Source organism: Danio rerio, chromosome 9, assembly GCF_052040795.2.
Source record: "Danio rerio strain M-AB ecotype USA chromosome 9, GRCz13ab, whole genome shotgun sequence".
NCBI lineage: Eukaryota > Metazoa > Chordata > Actinopteri > Cypriniformes > Danionidae > Danio > Danio rerio.
This window is the reverse complement of record NC_141029.1, coordinates 44,906,924-44,924,334: the sequence shown is the minus strand read 5'-3', so window position 1 is coordinate 44,924,334 and position 17,411 is coordinate 44,906,924. Positions and strand designations below refer to the sequence as shown.

The following is a 17,411-nucleotide window of genomic DNA, read 5'->3' as shown; positions in this document are numbered from 1 at the left end:
CAAATTCTTCAGCAGGATAGCGCTCCTTCTCATACTTCGGCCTCCACATCAAAGTTCCTGAAAGCAAAGAAGGTCAAGGTGCTCCTGGATTGGCCAGCCCAGTCACCAGACATACATATTATTGAGCGTGCCTGGGTTAAGATGGAGGAGGAGGCATTGAAAATTAATCCAAAGAATCTTGATGAACTCTGGGTGTCCTGCAAGTATGCTTTCTTTGCCATTCCAGATGACTTTATTACTAAGGTATATAAGTCATTTCAGAGATGTATGGATGCAGTCCTCCAAGCTCATGGGAGTCATACACAATATTAATTATTTTTCCACTGCTCCATGACTTTATATTCCATTCTTTACATTATGTCTGTTACGTGACAATACTTTTGTCTAAGCAAAGTCAGACCTTACTGAAATAATAAACCTTACTGAAATAATACCTAATGAAATAATTAAAAATGAAGGCATGATCATATTTTATTTTGGTAAAATAAGCGTAAATAGAGGACTTTGCCTTTCATATAAGCCACTTCTGATACCAAATGATCAACTAGAAGACAAGTTATTATTTTTAGATCCTAAAACAGAATAGGTGAGAAGACTTTGTCAGGTAGTGTAGATCTATTTGTAGTGAGTTCCAAAAATATGAGACCACTATGAAAATCTGAAATATACATAAGTTGATCAAAGTTAAAAAAAAAAAAATTCTCGGAAAATGAAGAAATAATAATTTGCATGGTTTTCATACTTAAACATGCAAATATTTGTCATTTCATTGAAATGCAGAGTATTAAAGTACTAACTTTAAGTGAATATGATTGTCGTGTTAACACCGCTAAATTCATTATTGCAAAAGAATGACATAAGTACAATAGAACACAAAATACTTTAATCTTTTGTATCAAGTCACAAAATGCAAAATATATGTATTTTCATTAGTGGTCTCAGAATTGTGGTGCCACTTATTAATGTGTTAGATCTTATTTCAATATTTTATCACCCTCCTTTAACAACTGCTGCCTCTCCAGACCAATCTAAAAATAAAAACCCACCCTCAATACCTCATATTTCAGCTTCACAGTAACATTCAACGTATCGTCTATCCATTAGTTTTTTCATCACCCTTTTGTCAACCCATCAGTATATAAACCATTGAGTATACAAGTTTTCTGAAATTGCTAACCAATTAATTTTCTCCACCTTCCTTCTAATAGTTTCCTGACCATTCCTCTCTGTGTGGCTAAACAAATGTGAAACTGTTGTTTGTATTTGATGGTAATGCTGCTCTTCTTGGGTTGGTCAGGTTTCAAGGGCAGGTTCTGCTATTGCCACACTTCAAAAAGAGTTATCCACAACAACTGCTTCTCAAAAGATCATCAAGCCTGTAAAGCCTCCATCACATAAGATTGTGGAGACTCATGTGACCCCAGAGCCGACCCCATCTCCTTTTAGAGACACTACAGAGAGATATCAGACTCATTTTGACACAGAGTTGCACAGAAAGATAGGCATTTCATATGCTGGTGAAGAGTGGGACACAAAGGTTTGTGGTCTAACATGTTTCCCTCTAGCAAAGCTAACATCTGCCTAAATATCATCAAGATAGTCTTCATTACGTTGAGTTTTTTTTGTTTGTTTTGTGGTTGGATTATGACGTGCAAAAAACTCCTCAAAGCTAACCATTCTCCTTACAGATCTCACCTGAAATACTGTGGCTTTTTCTCCCATCACTTTCTTCTAATCTTTATCTTTTTTCCCCACATGCTCTGTACTTTTTAACATCATTTGTTTCTTTTCGCTAACAAACAAAAAGTATAGTAGTCACTTTGTAAGGAAAATGTTTTTTTTCCCTTTGCAGGTTCCTGAGACTGCAGCAATCCCTTCAGCTGTCAAAGAGCCTGTTGTGCCCCCTACACTGATAGCAGTAAGTGCTTTGTTAGATTTTTTTGTGGGTCACACTTTACAATAAGGTTCATTAGTTAATGTTAATAAATGCATTTACTAACATGAACAAACAATGAGCAATACATTTACTACAGTATTTGTTCATGTTAGTTAACGTTAGTTAATGAAAATACAGTAGTTCATTGTTAGTTCATGCTAACTCATGGTGCATTAACTAATGTTAACAAGCATGGACTTGGATGTTAGTAATGCATTTGTAAATGTTCAATTATTATTACAGTTTTTCTCAGTCGCTTTGATGCATTTCTCACAACACTATTTACATTTGCACAACAGGTAATGCATTTCTCAAAACAATTAGTCATTTGTGCACATCCTAGTAGCAGTTTCTCATTCTTTTCAACAAATTGCGAATGCTTTTGGACATGCATCAATTGCTTTCCTACAACTCTCTGCTGTTTATAACATTATCATGTGCTTATGTCATGTCAATCAAAATGAACTAAACTTGTAAATGCTGAATAGTCATTCCATATAAAACTAACAGTCCTCATTTCATTACTTGAGTCATTACATACAAAAATGTTGAACTAGTTGTCAAAATCTGTCAAGCAAATTTTATAAAACAAATTTAAATCTTTATTTTCCTGAAAATGTCTTTAAAATTGAACAATTTGATGAATGATTTACAGACCTGTGTATGTTGTAGGCTCAGTTCCAATGTGTACTGCAATATTGTTTACAGTTGTGCACTGCTCTACCTAAAGTGAGTTTATGTTTGTTGTGAATAAGGGTGTGTTTATTATTTTGCACAATGCTGGGAATAAATTCGGAATGCATAGAGCAAATGCAGTAAAAATGTGAAACATACATATTCAGTGTCTTGTACTCAGATAACTCACTCAATGCAGTGATGTCTAACTCTACTGTAGTTTTCAAATGGCTGTCCGAATAGTATACAGTGCTGTCTTGAGCATTGAAAAATGTAGAGAGTAAACGTCATAATGAAAACATGACTAAGCCATTTGACTATCTCGTTCATTAACAATGGTGTCAGGTCTTTTCATTTTGATGGCATTGACACTTTGATTGACATGAATACTTGCAGCTAGGTTTTGCAGTTTGTACTAATTGTTTTGAGAAATGCATTAACTTTTGTGCAAAAATGCACTAGTGTTGTGAGAAACACAGCAAAGCGGCTGAGAAAAACTGTAATAAATGCTGTACATTTGTTTTTCATGATTTGTTCATGTTAGTAAATGCATTAACTAATGAACCTTATTGTAAAGTGTTACCTTTTTGTCTAAGAATTTAGTTATTTGTTAAATAAATTGACAAATTAAAAAAATCTGTCTTATTCATTAGGGTTTGAAGAATGTGACTGTCACAGAGGGAGAGTCTGTCACTCTGGAATGCCAGATTTCAGGTCACCCCACTCCAGCAATTATGTGGTTCAGAGAAGATTACAGAATCGAGAACTCCATTGACTTCCAGATCACTTATGAAAAAAGTTATGCACGCTTGATGATTCGTGAGGCCTTTGCTGAAGATAGTGGCCGCTTCACTTGCACTGCTACCAGTGAGGCTGGAACTATCAGCACCTCCTGCTACCTGCTCGTTAAAGGTAAAACCTAAAATAATTTTATGTGGAATAATCAAATCCTGTTTATTCATTTTGGGGTGTACAACAATGTAATATAGCAATAATGGGTAGCTATAAAAAAACAACATATATTTTCTGTATTAAATAAGGATTTCACTGAACCCAATTTGGAATTTATTGTTTTTAATGTTCAAACAGACATTACATTGAATTAATTTACCCTTAATTCGATTTATGCTAATCGCATAGTATGCTGTAAGTTTTTTTTTTACTTTGAAAATAGACATTTAAATAAAATAGGCAGGATATTGTCAGAAAATAAAGCTCAATGCCCAAAAATGTCATCTTTTTTACAGTATCTGAAGAGATTGAGAGCAGAGAGGAGATTACTGTCCAGGAGAAACAGTAAGTTACAAGGTCAAGAGGACCTTAACAAGTAAAAACATAAAACCGAAAGGTACATATTAAAATATGCTGTAATTAATTGTGTGTGTGTGTGTGTGTGTGTGTGTTTTAAACAAGGACTGTCGTTGAAGCCAAAGACGAGACCATGTCTGAAATAAGTTCAGTCTCCGTGGACACTGGAGCACCTGCTGCTCCTTTCTTTGTGAAGAAGCCAGTGGTTCAGAAGTTGGTTGAGGGAGGGAGTGTTGTCTTTGTGTGCCAGATAGGTGGAAGCCCTAAGCCTCATATTTATTGGAAGAAGAGTGGAGTTCCACTCACTACTGGATACAGGTACAGATTAAAAAAAAAAGTTTTACATCTAGTTGGTCAATGCACTCTGAAACAGAAAGCTCATACTTTCCTTGTGAATTAACAGATATAGAGTTAGCCACAACAAGGACACTGGTGAATGCAAGCTGGAAATTTCTATGACATTTGCTGATGATGCTGGAGAATACACAATCTTTGCCAAAAACCAACACGGAGAGACATCTGCTTCCACAAGTCTCCTTGAAGAAGGTTGGTTGGGGTTTTTAATAAACCCACAAGTTTATTAAATTCACAAGTCACAAGTTTAAAACATATGAACAGAAAAATCAACATTTCATGATGCTTTTACAGAGGAGTTTGAAGCCTATATGAAGAAACAGGATGTGACATATGTAACAGAGGTGACAGCAATGGTGCAAGAGCCCAAAGTGGCAGATGTGCCTCCTGTAGTTGTAAGTGAATATGAAAAAGAGCTCATACAGAGGAGGATGGCTCAGCAAACACAAATGATGCAGACCTTCATCTCAGAGACGGTATGAATTTAAATGGAAACACTGATTTAAAAAATTGTATGTAATGAGAAAACATAATACTATGCACTTATATAAATGTATTTTTTTTTCAGGAGTTTCAAATATCTGCAATTGAAAGGAAAATTATCCAAGAAATTGAAATCCGCATCCTTAAAATTACTTACCAAGAGCTGGTGATTGAGGACGGAGAGGAGATGGTCATAAATGTTGCTGAGCATGAGGCCGTTGCATCTTCATTTAGCACTCCTGTGAAAAGCTACAGAATTCTTGAAGGAATGGGTGTTACTTTCCATTGCAAAATGGGAGGAAAACCATTACCAAAGGTAATAATGCTAAATCAATTAAAAACAGTATTCGCACAGCAGCACAATGTATGCTAGTAATTATGCATGTTTTGTGATAAATAGATTGCCTGGTACAAAGACGGCAAGCGTATAAAGCATGGAGGACGCTACCAGATGGAGGTTTTACAAGATGGTAGAGCCAGTCTGCGTCTGCCTGTGGTGCTGCCAGAAGATGAGGGCATCTATACTGCATTTGCCAGTAATATGAAGGGTAATGCTGTCAGTTCTGGAAAACTCTATGTGGAGTCCACTGCTGCTGCTCAGCCTTACTATCCTCAGGCTGAAGCTGTGAGGAGAGTCCAGTGAGTTTTCTTCACCTTACCAAGCTTCATCTCTATATTTGTAATTCTATGACTATAAAATGTTTAAGGTAATATTCCACACCTATGTTGACACTTTTAGGTCCACATCTCCAATGTCTGCTCGCTCAGCCAGCTACTCCCCTGGACGTTCTCCTGCTCGCTCTGTTAGCCGATCTCCTGCACGTAGACTTGATGACACGGACGAGAGTCAACTGGAAAGGCTTTATAAGCCTGTTTTTGTACAAAAGCCCTCTTCCTTCAGGTGTTCTGAAGGACAGACAGCAAGGTTTGACTTAAAAGTAGTTGGAAGACCTATGCCCGACACTTTCTGGTTCCACAGTGGTAAGTGTGTTTCAGAGCTGTTCCACCATTCCAAAATTTAGGATTTGATATTTGTGCTTAATTTATGGTTGATATCTTTATAGTGCTGAAAAGAATTAATCTCTTTTAAATTTTCTATTTAAGGACAACAAGTGGTAAATGACTACACTCACAAGATTGTGGTGAAAGAGGATGGAACTCAGTCAATGATTGTCGTTCCTGCCATGCCTCAGGACTCTGGAGAGTGGACAGTTGTTGCTCAGAACAGAGCTGGAAAGACAACTGTTTCTATGACTCTCACTGTTGAAGGTAACCTTCTGTTGTTTTTCTGAAAATATTAACAGCTACGCTTGGTTGTGTTGCAGATTGTATAAACTCATGTATTTTACATTACAGCAAAAGAGAATTTAGTTCGACCTCAGTTCATTGAAAAACTGAAGAATATCAGTGTTAAAGAAGGAAGTCTGGTTGAGTTGGCAGTAAAAGCCATTGGAAACCCCCTGCCTGACATTGTCTGGCTAAAAAACAGTGACATCATCTCTCCTCATAAATATCCTCACATCAAGTAAGTGACTTGCTTTACAAATTGTTGTGTAATAACAGTTTTATGGCACAAAGCAATGTTTTATGCAAAATTTGTTCTGCAGAATTGAGGGCGCCAAGGGACAGGCACATTTTCAGATTCCTCAAACTTCTGGCTCTGATAGTGCATGGTACACAGCCACAGCTATAAACAAAGCTGGCAGAGATACTACTCGCTGTAGAGTCAATGTGGAGGTAGAATACACTGAACCTGTACCAGAGAGAAGACTTATCATCCCCAAAGGGACATATAAGGCTAAGGATGTTGCACCACCAGAGATTGAACCACTGCATCTTCGCTATGGTCAGGAGCAGTGGGAAGAGGGTGACCTCTATGACAAAGAAAAGCAACAGAAGCCACACTTTAAAAAGAAACTTACTTCAGTCCGGATGAAGCGGTTTGGACCTGTGCACTTTGAATGCAGACTTACCCCTATTGGTGACCCTACAATGGTTGTTGAATGGCTCCATGATGGCAAACCACTCGAAGCTGCTAACAGACTTCGGATGATCAATGAGTTTGGCTATTGCAGTCTTGATTATGAAGTTGCTTATTCCAGAGATAGTGGTGTCATTACTTGCAGAGCTACAAACAAGTTTGGTGCCGACCAAACCTCTGCCACACTAATTGTGAAGGATGAGAAGAGTCTGGTAGAGGACAGTCAATTACCAGAAGGAAGAAAGGTACAAAGAATGGATGAAATGGAGAGAATTGCCCATGAGGGTGGACCCTCTGGAGTAACTGGGGATGACATGTCTGAGAAGTCCAAGCCAGAGATTGTCTTACTCCCTGAACCAATAAGAGTATTTGAAGGCGAGACAGCCAAATATCGATGCAGAGTGACTGGTTACCCCACTCCCAAAGTTAATTGGTACCTTAATGGTCTGCTCATTCGAAAGAGCAAACGATTCAGACTACACTATGATGGCATTCACTATTTGGAAATTACTGACTGTAAGTCCTATGATTCTGGAGATGTCAGAGTATTGGCTGAGAACCCAGAGGGTACAGCTGAGCATACTGTCAAGCTGGAAATTCAACAAAAGGAAGATTTCAGGACAATCTTGCGCCGTGCTCCTGAGCTGAAGGCTCCAGAGGCACCTGGCCCTGAACCGGGCAGAGTATCCTTTGATGTTGTAAAGGTAGATAAACCCACAGATGCTTCTCAAGCAAAAGAAGTTGTCCGACTGAGGAAAGCTGAGAGAGTGGTTCATGAAAGGTCTACAGAAGAAACAGAAGAGCTGCGAAGCAAATTTAAGCGCAGGACTGAAGAGGGCTATTATGAAGCCATATCTTCTGTTGAATTGAAGTCTCGCAGGAAAGATGAGTCTTATGAAGGAATGCTAAAAAAGAGAAAGGAAGAACTTCTGCACTGGACCAAAGAGGTCTCTGAGGCAGAAAAGAAGAAAGAGGAAGAGGAACGCAAACTTACCATTCCTACAATCAGACCCGAGAAAGTTGCACTCTCTCCTAGCATGGAGGCTCCGAAGATCTTGGAAAGAATTCAGAGCCAGACAGTTGCTCTTGCTGATGAAGTACGCTTTCGATGTAGGGTAATTGGTAAACCAGATCCAGAGTGCCAGTGGTTTAAAAATGGCATTTTACTTGAGAAGTCAGATCGGGTTTATTGGTATTGGCCTGAAGATCATGTCTGTGAATTAGTAATCAGAGATGTCTTAGCTGAAGACTCTGCCAGTATCATGGTCAAAGCCATTAACATTGCCGGTGAGGCCTCAAGCCATGCCTTCTTGTTGGTGCAAGGTAAGTATTGTTATGTTTAAATCAGTCTTACGCTAATGATCAATATTACTTCATCTAATGAATTCTGTCTTGCTTTTTGCAGCCAAGCAAGTTGTATCTTTTACCCAAACACTGGAGGATGCCTATGCTAAAGAGAAAGACACAATGGTAACCTTTGAATGTGAGACAAATGAGCCATTTGTCAAGGTTAAATGGATGAAGAACAATGCTGAAATCTTTTCTGGAGACAAATACAGGATGCACTCAGACAGAAAAGTTCACTTTCTGTCTGTGCTGATAATCAACATGCAAGATGATGCAGAGTACAGCTGTGCTGTAGTTGATGATGACCACATAAGAACCACTGCCAGACTTTATGTTGAAGGTCAGCTTACACTTATTCTCATTTGTTGCTTTTTATTAAAATTTTTTAAAGTCATCTCTGAATGTCTTTTTCACATGTGCTGTCTGATTTGTCACACAGGTGCACCACTGGAAATTGTTAAAAATCTTGAGAGCGTTGAAGTACCCGAGACATATTCTGGAGAGTTTGAGTGTGAACTTTCCCGGGAAGATGCTGAAGGCACCTGGTATTTTGAGAATAAAGAAATCACTCCAAGTCTAAAATATGTTGTATCCTCTCGTCGTGGCAGACACACCCTGTCTGTAAAAGATGTCAGGAAGGAAGACCAAGGAAAGTACACTTTTAAAGTGGGAGACCTGAAGACAAGTGCCACACTAAAGATGAAATGTAAGTGGAATTTGAAAAATAGTTAATATATGAAGAACAGATTTGGAGTGATAGAATTGTATGTAATTATTTGTATTATTTATTCTGTATTCAGTACGCCCCGTAACTCTGATGCAAGGACTCTCTGATCTGACAATTTGTGAGGGTGATATTGCCCAGTTGGAGGTGCGATTCTCTCAGGAAAATGTGGAAGGAACATGGATGAAAAATGGCCTACCAATCTCTGCCTCAGACAGAGTTCACATTGTCATTGATAAACTTGTCCACAAACTTCTAGTTGAAAATGTCAATAAGGATGATGCTGGAATCTACTCATTTGTTGTTCCTATTCAAGACATTTCTACGTCTGGAAAACTGACTGTGCAATGTAAGCTGGCTTTTGATGCTGATGCATAGGCTTTGAAAGCTCAAATGCATTAAGAAAATGCTTATATTTAACTTTTTCCCCTTCTCTTTACAGCAATTGAAATAATTTCTCATCTAAAGGACGTTCATTCTATCGAGGGTACAAAGGCAGTGCTAGAAGCTAAAATCTCTGCCTCTGATGTTGCTGCTGTTAAATGGTACCAAAATGACAAGCTTCTTGTGGCTAGTGAGAGAATCCAGATGGTTGCTAAAGGGACCAAACAGAGACTGGTCCTGAACAGGTCCTTTGGTTCTGATGAAGGACAGTATAAGATGGCTGTGGGCAGAGTTGAAACCACTTGTAACCTGACAGTTGAGAGTGAGTTTTTTAAAAATATATATATAAATGAAACCAAATTGCACATCATACTGAACAATGAGAACCCTTTGTTAACAAACATATTTTTCATACAGAGGTCAGCATCATCAAGCACATGGAGGACTGTGTGTGCACAGAAACTCAGAATGTCACATTTGAAGTTGAATTATCACACACTGGTATAGACGCTTATTGGACCTTCAAGAATCAGCCTCTCAAGGCTGGCCCCAAATACAAAATTGAGTCCAAAGGAAAGCACTACAGTCTGACCATCATCAATGCCATGAAGGATGAAGAGGGCTTGTATGCATTTGCAGCAGGAGAAAAGATTTCCAGTGCAAAACTAACTGTGTCAGGTATGAGTTTTAGCATTTGCGCAAATATGTGTTTAGTTGATAAACAGATACTGCCTAATGCTTGCAATTTTTGTACACTAGGTGGTGCTATAAACAGACCACTCCATGATGTGACTGTAGCAGAATCCCAAACTGCTGTTATGGAGTGTGAGGTTGCTAATCCTACATCTGAAGGCAAGTGGCTTAAGGATGGCCACTCTGTTGACTTCAGTGATATTGTCAGGAGTGAGGATATAGATGCTGTCCGTCGACTTATTTTTGTTATCACAAGACCTCAGGATATTGGAGAGTACACATACCAAGTGGCAAATTCCAAGACATCTGCCAACCTAAGAGTTGAAGGTACTTGTACTGCCATGTTTTGAATAGTTATGTCCTTTTCAACATTTATTATTTGCAACTGATTACAACTGTGTCTTTCACAGCTGTGAAGATCAAGAAGACACTCAAGAACCAAACAGTCACAGAAACTCAAGAGGCAGTGTTTAGTCTTGAACTCACTCATTTAGATGTGAAAGGATCCCAGTGGATCAAGAATGGAGTAGAAATTGAACCTAGTGACAAATATGAGATTACAGTAGATGGATTAGTTCACACTTTAAAGATCAAGAACTGCAACTCTCAAGATGAATCAGTTTATGGATTCAAACTGGGAAAACTGTCTGCTAATGCCAGACTGAATGTCGAAAGTAAGTGTAATATTTGGCAAAATCAAAAATAGCTTTTTCTTAAAGCAGCATATATAAGCATATCCTTATATTTTATTTAAATCTTTTCCAGCCATCAAGATTGTGAAAAAGCCAAAAGATGTGACTTCCCTGGTAAATGGAACCGCCTCTTTTGAGCTGAGCTTATCTCATGATGACATACCAGTTAAATGGATGTTCAAAAACCAAGAGCTGAAACCTAGTGCTAATGTTCAGATAATGTCTGAAAGGAAAGCACATAAGTTGGTTATTCAGAATGTTGAAGAAAGCAATGATGGAGAATACACAGCCGTTGTTGGACATTTACAATGCAGTGCATATTTGCATGTTGAATGTAAGTATGAATGTAAAGATTTAACTAATCAAACTTGTTTATTGCCTACCACACTGCTGACTCTATATCATGACTGTTTCAGCTTTGAGAGTCACAAAACCCCTAAAGAACCTTGAGGTTCCAGAGACCCATGTGGCCACATTTGAGTGTGAAGTTTCACACTTCAATGTTCCGTCCACCTGGCTGAAAAATGGAGTTGAGATCGAGATGAGTGAGAAGTTCAGAATTGTGGTGCAGGGCAAACTTCATCAGCTGAAGATCATGAATACCAGCAGAGATGATTCTGCAGAATACACCTTTGTGTGTGGAAATGACAAAGTCTCAGCCACCTTGACAGTCAGCCGTAAGTTCATTTTTATTTGATTTTTTAATGCAAAATTGTTTACCTGGATATGCTTTTATTAAAACTTAAATAATAACAACAATGGTAAAAAAAGGTAAACATGATTTAAAAATATGAATTCAGCACATGTTTCTTCCTTCTCTTCCAGCTGTGCTGATTACATCTATGCTCAAAGACCTGAATGCACAAGAAAAGGACACCATCACATTTGAGGTGACCGTCAACTATGAAGGCATCACTTACAAATGGCTGAAGAATGGAGTAGAAATAAGATCCAGTGATAGATGTCAAACTCGCACTAAACAGCTCTCTCACTCCCTCACCATTCGGAATGTTCACTTTGGGGATGTTGGAGACTACAAATTTGTGGCTGGATCTGCTGAAACAGCAGCAAAATTGTTTGTTGAAGGTAACACTAGCTTTTTTATGAAATTATTATTCTTATTTTTTTATGGGTAATTTGGTTGATTCTGATCAAGTTGTTTTATTATGATCAATTTAAGCTCGAGTCATTGAGTTCACCAAGCACATCAAGGACATTAAAGTCACTGAGAAGAAAAAGGCTGTTTTTGAATGCGAACTCTCTGAGCCTAATGTCCAAGTAACATGGATGAAAGATGGTCAGGAGCTTGAATTATCTGAGAGGTATATAACGGTTTTCCATATTAATCAAAATTTTGCTCTTTGACTTTAGTATATTAAAAGTAGCATCCTGATGGATACATAATCTTCACGTTTTAGGTACAAGGTCTCCACAGAGAGACACGTGCATCGTCTCATGATCCAAACTGTGCGCATGTCTGATGCTGGTGAATACTCTGTGGTTGCTGGATCCAGTGTATCAAAGGCCAACCTCACAGTTGAGGGCAAGGATGTGCGCATCAGTGAGCCTGCAGAGAAAGAAATTACTGTAAGTATAAAGCTGTATTAGATATTTAAAATAATGCCCAACAGTAGTATTAGTCATTAGGGATTAATTAATTTCCATTTTAAATCACAATTTTAATGCAGGTTCTTGAGAAACAGAGAAGTACATTTGAATTCGAAGTCAATGAGGATGACATTGAAGGTCGTTGGCTAAGAAATGGAGTGGAGATCCAGTTTTCTGTTGATCAGCGCTTTAACTATGCCATTATTAGAAAAATCCATCGCTTGACAATCACAGAAACGTACAGAAGTGATGCAGGAGAATACACATTCATTGCTGGAAAGAACCGGAGTATTGTGACCCTGCATGTGAACAGTAAGTTTGATCTTGGAAGGTTTAGTGCAAACTGTTAATATGTTAATACTAACTTTTCTACGGTATGTTATTTATTTGCACTTACATTAAATGAAATTAACAACTTTATAAAAGACATTCATTAAAATAAATATATTCTATTAGATATTTTAAAGCCCTAACATGTTTTGTAGATGCTTTCATGGTGTCGTCTTGTATGGGATATACATTTGTTGTTTACAACTTATTCTCATACAACATTATTGCATTGTTTAGTCCCTGAGCCTCCTCAGATCATCAGGCACATGCAGCCCCTGTCTGTTGAAGCTGGCAAACCTGCACGCTTCTCTGTGGAGGTGACTGGAATTCCTCAGCCTCAAGTGTCTTGGTATAAGAACTCCCAGGCCCTGTCCTCTGGATTCAAGTGCAAGTTCCTGAGGGAGGGAAATGAGCATACATTGCTGCTCATCGAAGTCTTCCCAGAAGATGCAGCTCAGTATAACTGTGAAGCTAAGAATGACTATGGAGTTGCCACAAGCTCAGCTTCACTAAATGTTGAAGGTAAAGAAAATCAAAAAAAAAAAAAAAATCACATTAATAATTATTTGTAAATGTTTTAATTATACTCGTCTTTTAATCCTCAGTTCCAGAAGTTGTTTCCCCTGACACTGGAGCACCACTGTCACCTCCCGTGGTCTTAACACCAATACAAAATACTTCTGCCAATGAAGGACAATCTGCTAGATTCCAGTGCAGAGTCTCAGGAGAAGGTAAAGTCAAAAACTAATAACCAAAACCTTTCTGCCTATTTTCCATGTCAACAACTGTTTTATAAGTTAGTTCTTCAGAGGCTCCAGATCAATTGCTCTTGTAAACTGTATATAGGTGACCTTTATTTCTGTAGTCCTATATACAGTTAAAATAAAGCAGTTTCACATAGATCCACAGAAAATGTTTAGTAAAAACTATTGGAAACTGGCTATGGAAACAAATTCATATATATATATATATATTTTTAAAACAGCGTTATTATGTGTGCTTTCATCATGATTTTCTTCATTTGTAAGTCACTTTGGATTGCTAAATGGATGAATGTAGCTGTTACAAAAGATGGTAGTGCCATCTCTATCCTTACTTTTATTAAGGTTTGATCACAACTGATGTTCTCAGTTAATGCGTTCATATCAATACAAAGATGTTTGATCAAATTATTTTGTTTTCAGGTGAGACAAAAGAAATGGTCTAGTATTGCAATAATAAACTGTAAATTTATTATTTTTATTTTTTGTATTTCAGCTACATTAATTTGATCTAATAGTCGCTTGCAGAGCTCATGTATGCTGGTCCATATTACAGAATTTTTATTTACTGATATTATTATTTTTCTGATTAACTCCTATATAGATCTGACAATAACATGGTATTGCAAAGACAAGGAAATCAAGCAGTCAGACATATTTAGAGTGTCTCAGTTTGATGAAAACTGTCAGCTGGAGATCACCAGAGTTTATCCTGAGGATGAGGGCGAGTACACATGTGTGGCCCGTAACTCGGCTGGAATGGTCTCATGTTCTGCTCTACTGAAAGTTGACGGTGAGTTTAATTTTTTGTCTTTTTCTTTTTTTCTTTAAATTTTTCTAGGTTTTAGTGATCATTTTTATTTATTAATATCAATTAAATTATTGTTATTTGTTTGTCTTGGTATTTGGCGGTAACTCAGTTAATTAGGGATGTCAAAGCTATCATAATGTTTTATAAAAGACATTCAGAATAATCTGCATGAACATAATGTCAGTTACTGAGTCATTAGTATGCATATGATAATTTCCATTTCATCACTCATAGAAACATTAATGCAGAAAATGGATTTTTACACATGCATTTTACATGTCTGGTATAATTACTGATTTCCAATCCACATTTCCTGTGCATTGTGTTGCAGTTTGCTTGTGTCAATAAGATCAGTTAAATGGATAACACTTTACAAAATACATGAGTAAACAATGAACAATACATTTATTACAGTATTTATTTATAACATTAATTAGAGTCATCAAATAGAGTTGCTGTACATTAATTATTGCAAATAGAGTTGTTGTAGAGTTGTTCATTGTTAGGTCATGTTAACTTAAGTGCATTATTGTGTTAGTAAATCATTAACTGTAGTTAATTAATTCGGTGTTGTTCATCGTTGACTAACATTAACTATGTGTCCCGTATTGTAAAATGTTACCATGAAATGCAAATATTGTGCATCAGGAAAGTATTCATAGAGCTTCTCTTTTTCCACATTTTTTAAGTTACAGCCTTGTTCCAAAATGGATTAAATTTATTTATTTTCTCAAAATTCTACACACAATCCCCCATAGTGACAATGCAATTTTTTTTGTGAAAGTTTTGCAAATTTATTTAAAAATAAAAAATCTGATGAATTACATATACATATGTATTTACAGCTTTTGCTCAATAGCTTTAGTAGCAACTACAGCCTCAAGTGTTTTAGAATATGAAGCCAAAAGTACCTTTTAAGCTCTAACAGGTTGGATGAGAAGCGACAGTGTACAGCCATTTTCAGATCTCTTCAGAGATGTTCAATAGGATTTAGGTCTGGGCTCTGGCTGGGCATTCACTAAGTAGTTGTGAACCCACTCCAGTGATATTTTGACTGTGTGCTTTGAGTCATTGTCCTGCTAGAAGATGAACCGTCGCCCCAGTCTGAGGTCAAGAGCACTCTGAAGCAGGGTTTCATTTAGGATGTCTCTGTACACTGCTGCATTAATCCTTCCCACTATCCTGACTAGTCTTCCAGTTCCTGCTGCTGAAAAACCTCCCCACAGCATGATGCTGCCAACACCATGCTTCACTGTAGCGATGGTATTAGCCTGGTGATGAGCGGTGCATGATTTTCTCCAAATGTAACACCTGGCATTCACTCCAAAGAGTTTAATTTTAGTCTCATCAGACCAGAGAAAGTTTTGTTTCTTTTGGCAAATTCCAGGCAGAGAGTGGCTTCCGTCTGGCCACTCTACCACACAGGCCTGATTGGTGGTTTGCTGCACAGATGGTTGTCCTTCTGTAAGGTTCTCTTCTCTCCACAGAAGAACACTAGAGCTCAGTGATCGATCAGTGATCATGGTGTTATTGATCACCTCCTTGATTAAGTCCTTTCTCCTCCGATCACTCAGCCTAGATGGTTGGCCAGCTCTAGGAAGAGTTTTGGTGGTTCAGTTTCCACTTATGGATGATGGAGGCCACTGTGCTCATTGGAACTTTCATAGCAGCAGAAATTTTTCTTTAACCTTCCCCAGCCTTGTGCTTCGAGATGATCCTGTCTCTGAGGTCTACAGACAATTCCTTTGTCTTCATGCTTGGTTTTGACCTTATATAGACAGGTATATGCCTTTTTAAATTGTGTCCAATCAACTGAATTTACCACAGGTGAACTACAATTAAGCTGCTGAAATATCTCAAGAATGATCAGTGGTAACAGAATGTACCTGAGCCTAATTTAGAGCTTCACGGCAAAGGTTGTGAATACTTGGGTACATGTGATTTTTCTTTTTTTTTCTTCTTTTTTTCTTTTAATTTTTTATAATTTTACAACAATTTAAAAAATATATTTTTTCACTTTGTCATTATGGGGTATTGTTTCTAGAATTTTGAGGAAATAAATTAATTTAATCCATTTTGAAATTAGGCTGTAACATAAAAATATCGAAAAAGTAAAGTGCTTCGAACACTTTTCGAATGCACTATAAATTAGTATTTACATTAACTGGTAATAGGTGTAATTTAATCACATTTAAAAAGCTGTGATTGACAGCCCTACTGTTACTTTAGAACTATTGTGCAAACAAAGTTTCATACAAGAAAACAAAGTTTAATGTTCAATAAAGTATATGTTTACTAATTAGTTGAGGAAAAATCAATACTTCCTTTTCAGGAGAAACAGAAGTTATGGATTATTCTTCCAAGTTTCCACCGCAAGCAACATCTAGTCCTCTCACAAGCATTAAGACCATTCAGAAGGATGCCATTGGCCAGAAACCCAGTTTTTTTCAACCTATTATGAGTTCTGTAGTGGCTCATGGAGAAGTGGCTAGATTCCATGCTTGTGTGTCTGGCATACCCAAACCAGAGATTAGTTGGTTCCATAACCAGCAGCCTATAAAGCCTACAAAAAACGTTGTCTATCATTTTGACGAGATGACAAACACTGCTACGCTAATCATAGTTGATACTTTCTCTGAGCATGCTGGGCAGTACACTTGCAAAGCAGTCAATATCAGAGGAGAGGCAGCTTGCTCAGCCAATCTTGCTGTAACTGAAGAAGGTAATTAAGATCAAAGTAGTTTATGGTTTTTCGATTAACAGATCACAAATAATTCACGTCATATTCTTTTTAAGCTTCACAATCAAAATCTGATGAATATCCTGATCACCTTTACTAACTTCACTTCAAAAGAAACCTTTTAAGTTTTGCCGCAGTTGTATCACAAAGTGATGTCTAGGTGTCAGGTGCATGCTTTCATTTTCAAATGCAACTCTCATGTTTCGCCTCGTTTTAAGAATTTTAGATTGGTTTCCCTAGAATTTTGTCCTTGCTGGATTGTTGCTAAAGTATTCTTTTTTTGTATTTTCATGATATTTGTGAAACTTCAGTTTATTCATATGAATTTTTTTTTTATAGTTACAAGAGTACGAGAGGAGATTGAAGCAAAAATTGAGGAAGAGGTCAAAGGTAGGATGATTTTACAGTATTTATTTATTTTTTAATAATGATAAAACTCTTGACTTTAACATTTCTAAGCATATTGTATTGCATGAAACAAATCCTCTTTAATGGGAACAACTTTTACATTGTACTGTTGGACATGTGTATGATTGAAATAAAATGTTTTGTATAGCAAGCAATTTGATTGGGAGAAATGCTTG

At 37.3% G+C, this 17,411-nt stretch overlaps 1 protein-coding gene across 1 annotated transcript in view; it reads left to right on the top strand.

Moving 5' to 3' along the window:
* The window catches only part of ttn.2 (titin, tandem duplicate 2), a 179,207-nt gene that overhangs the window by 14,949 nt on the left and 146,847 nt on the right, over positions 1-17,411 (top strand). The window contains exons 12-42 of the mRNA XM_087268376.1: positions 1,298-1,537; positions 1,853-1,918; positions 3,265-3,523; positions 3,859-3,907; positions 4,025-4,237; positions 4,323-4,465; positions 4,568-4,749; positions 4,842-5,072; positions 5,157-5,395; positions 5,496-5,737; positions 5,861-6,025; positions 6,113-6,281; positions 6,364-8,060; positions 8,143-8,424; positions 8,524-8,790; positions 8,885-9,157; positions 9,251-9,514; positions 9,610-9,870; positions 9,952-10,212; positions 10,296-10,559; positions 10,651-10,911; positions 10,994-11,254; positions 11,403-11,663; positions 11,758-11,899; positions 11,996-12,164; positions 12,266-12,497; positions 12,753-13,037; positions 13,121-13,246; positions 13,881-14,069; positions 16,420-16,809; positions 17,167-17,217. Coding sequence (XP_087124502.1) covers positions 1,298-1,537; positions 1,853-1,918; positions 3,265-3,523; positions 3,859-3,907; positions 4,025-4,237; positions 4,323-4,465; positions 4,568-4,749; positions 4,842-5,072; positions 5,157-5,395; positions 5,496-5,737; positions 5,861-6,025; positions 6,113-6,281; positions 6,364-8,060; positions 8,143-8,424; positions 8,524-8,790; positions 8,885-9,157; positions 9,251-9,514; positions 9,610-9,870; positions 9,952-10,212; positions 10,296-10,559; positions 10,651-10,911; positions 10,994-11,254; positions 11,403-11,663; positions 11,758-11,899; positions 11,996-12,164; positions 12,266-12,497; positions 12,753-13,037; positions 13,121-13,246; positions 13,881-14,069; positions 16,420-16,809; positions 17,167-17,217 — 8,134 coding nt within the window. The remainder of the gene's footprint in view (positions 1-1,297; positions 1,538-1,852; positions 1,919-3,264; positions 3,524-3,858; positions 3,908-4,024; positions 4,238-4,322; positions 4,466-4,567; positions 4,750-4,841; positions 5,073-5,156; positions 5,396-5,495; positions 5,738-5,860; positions 6,026-6,112; positions 6,282-6,363; positions 8,061-8,142; positions 8,425-8,523; positions 8,791-8,884; positions 9,158-9,250; positions 9,515-9,609; positions 9,871-9,951; positions 10,213-10,295; positions 10,560-10,650; positions 10,912-10,993; positions 11,255-11,402; positions 11,664-11,757; positions 11,900-11,995; positions 12,165-12,265; positions 12,498-12,752; positions 13,038-13,120; positions 13,247-13,880; positions 14,070-16,419; positions 16,810-17,166; positions 17,218-17,411) is intronic.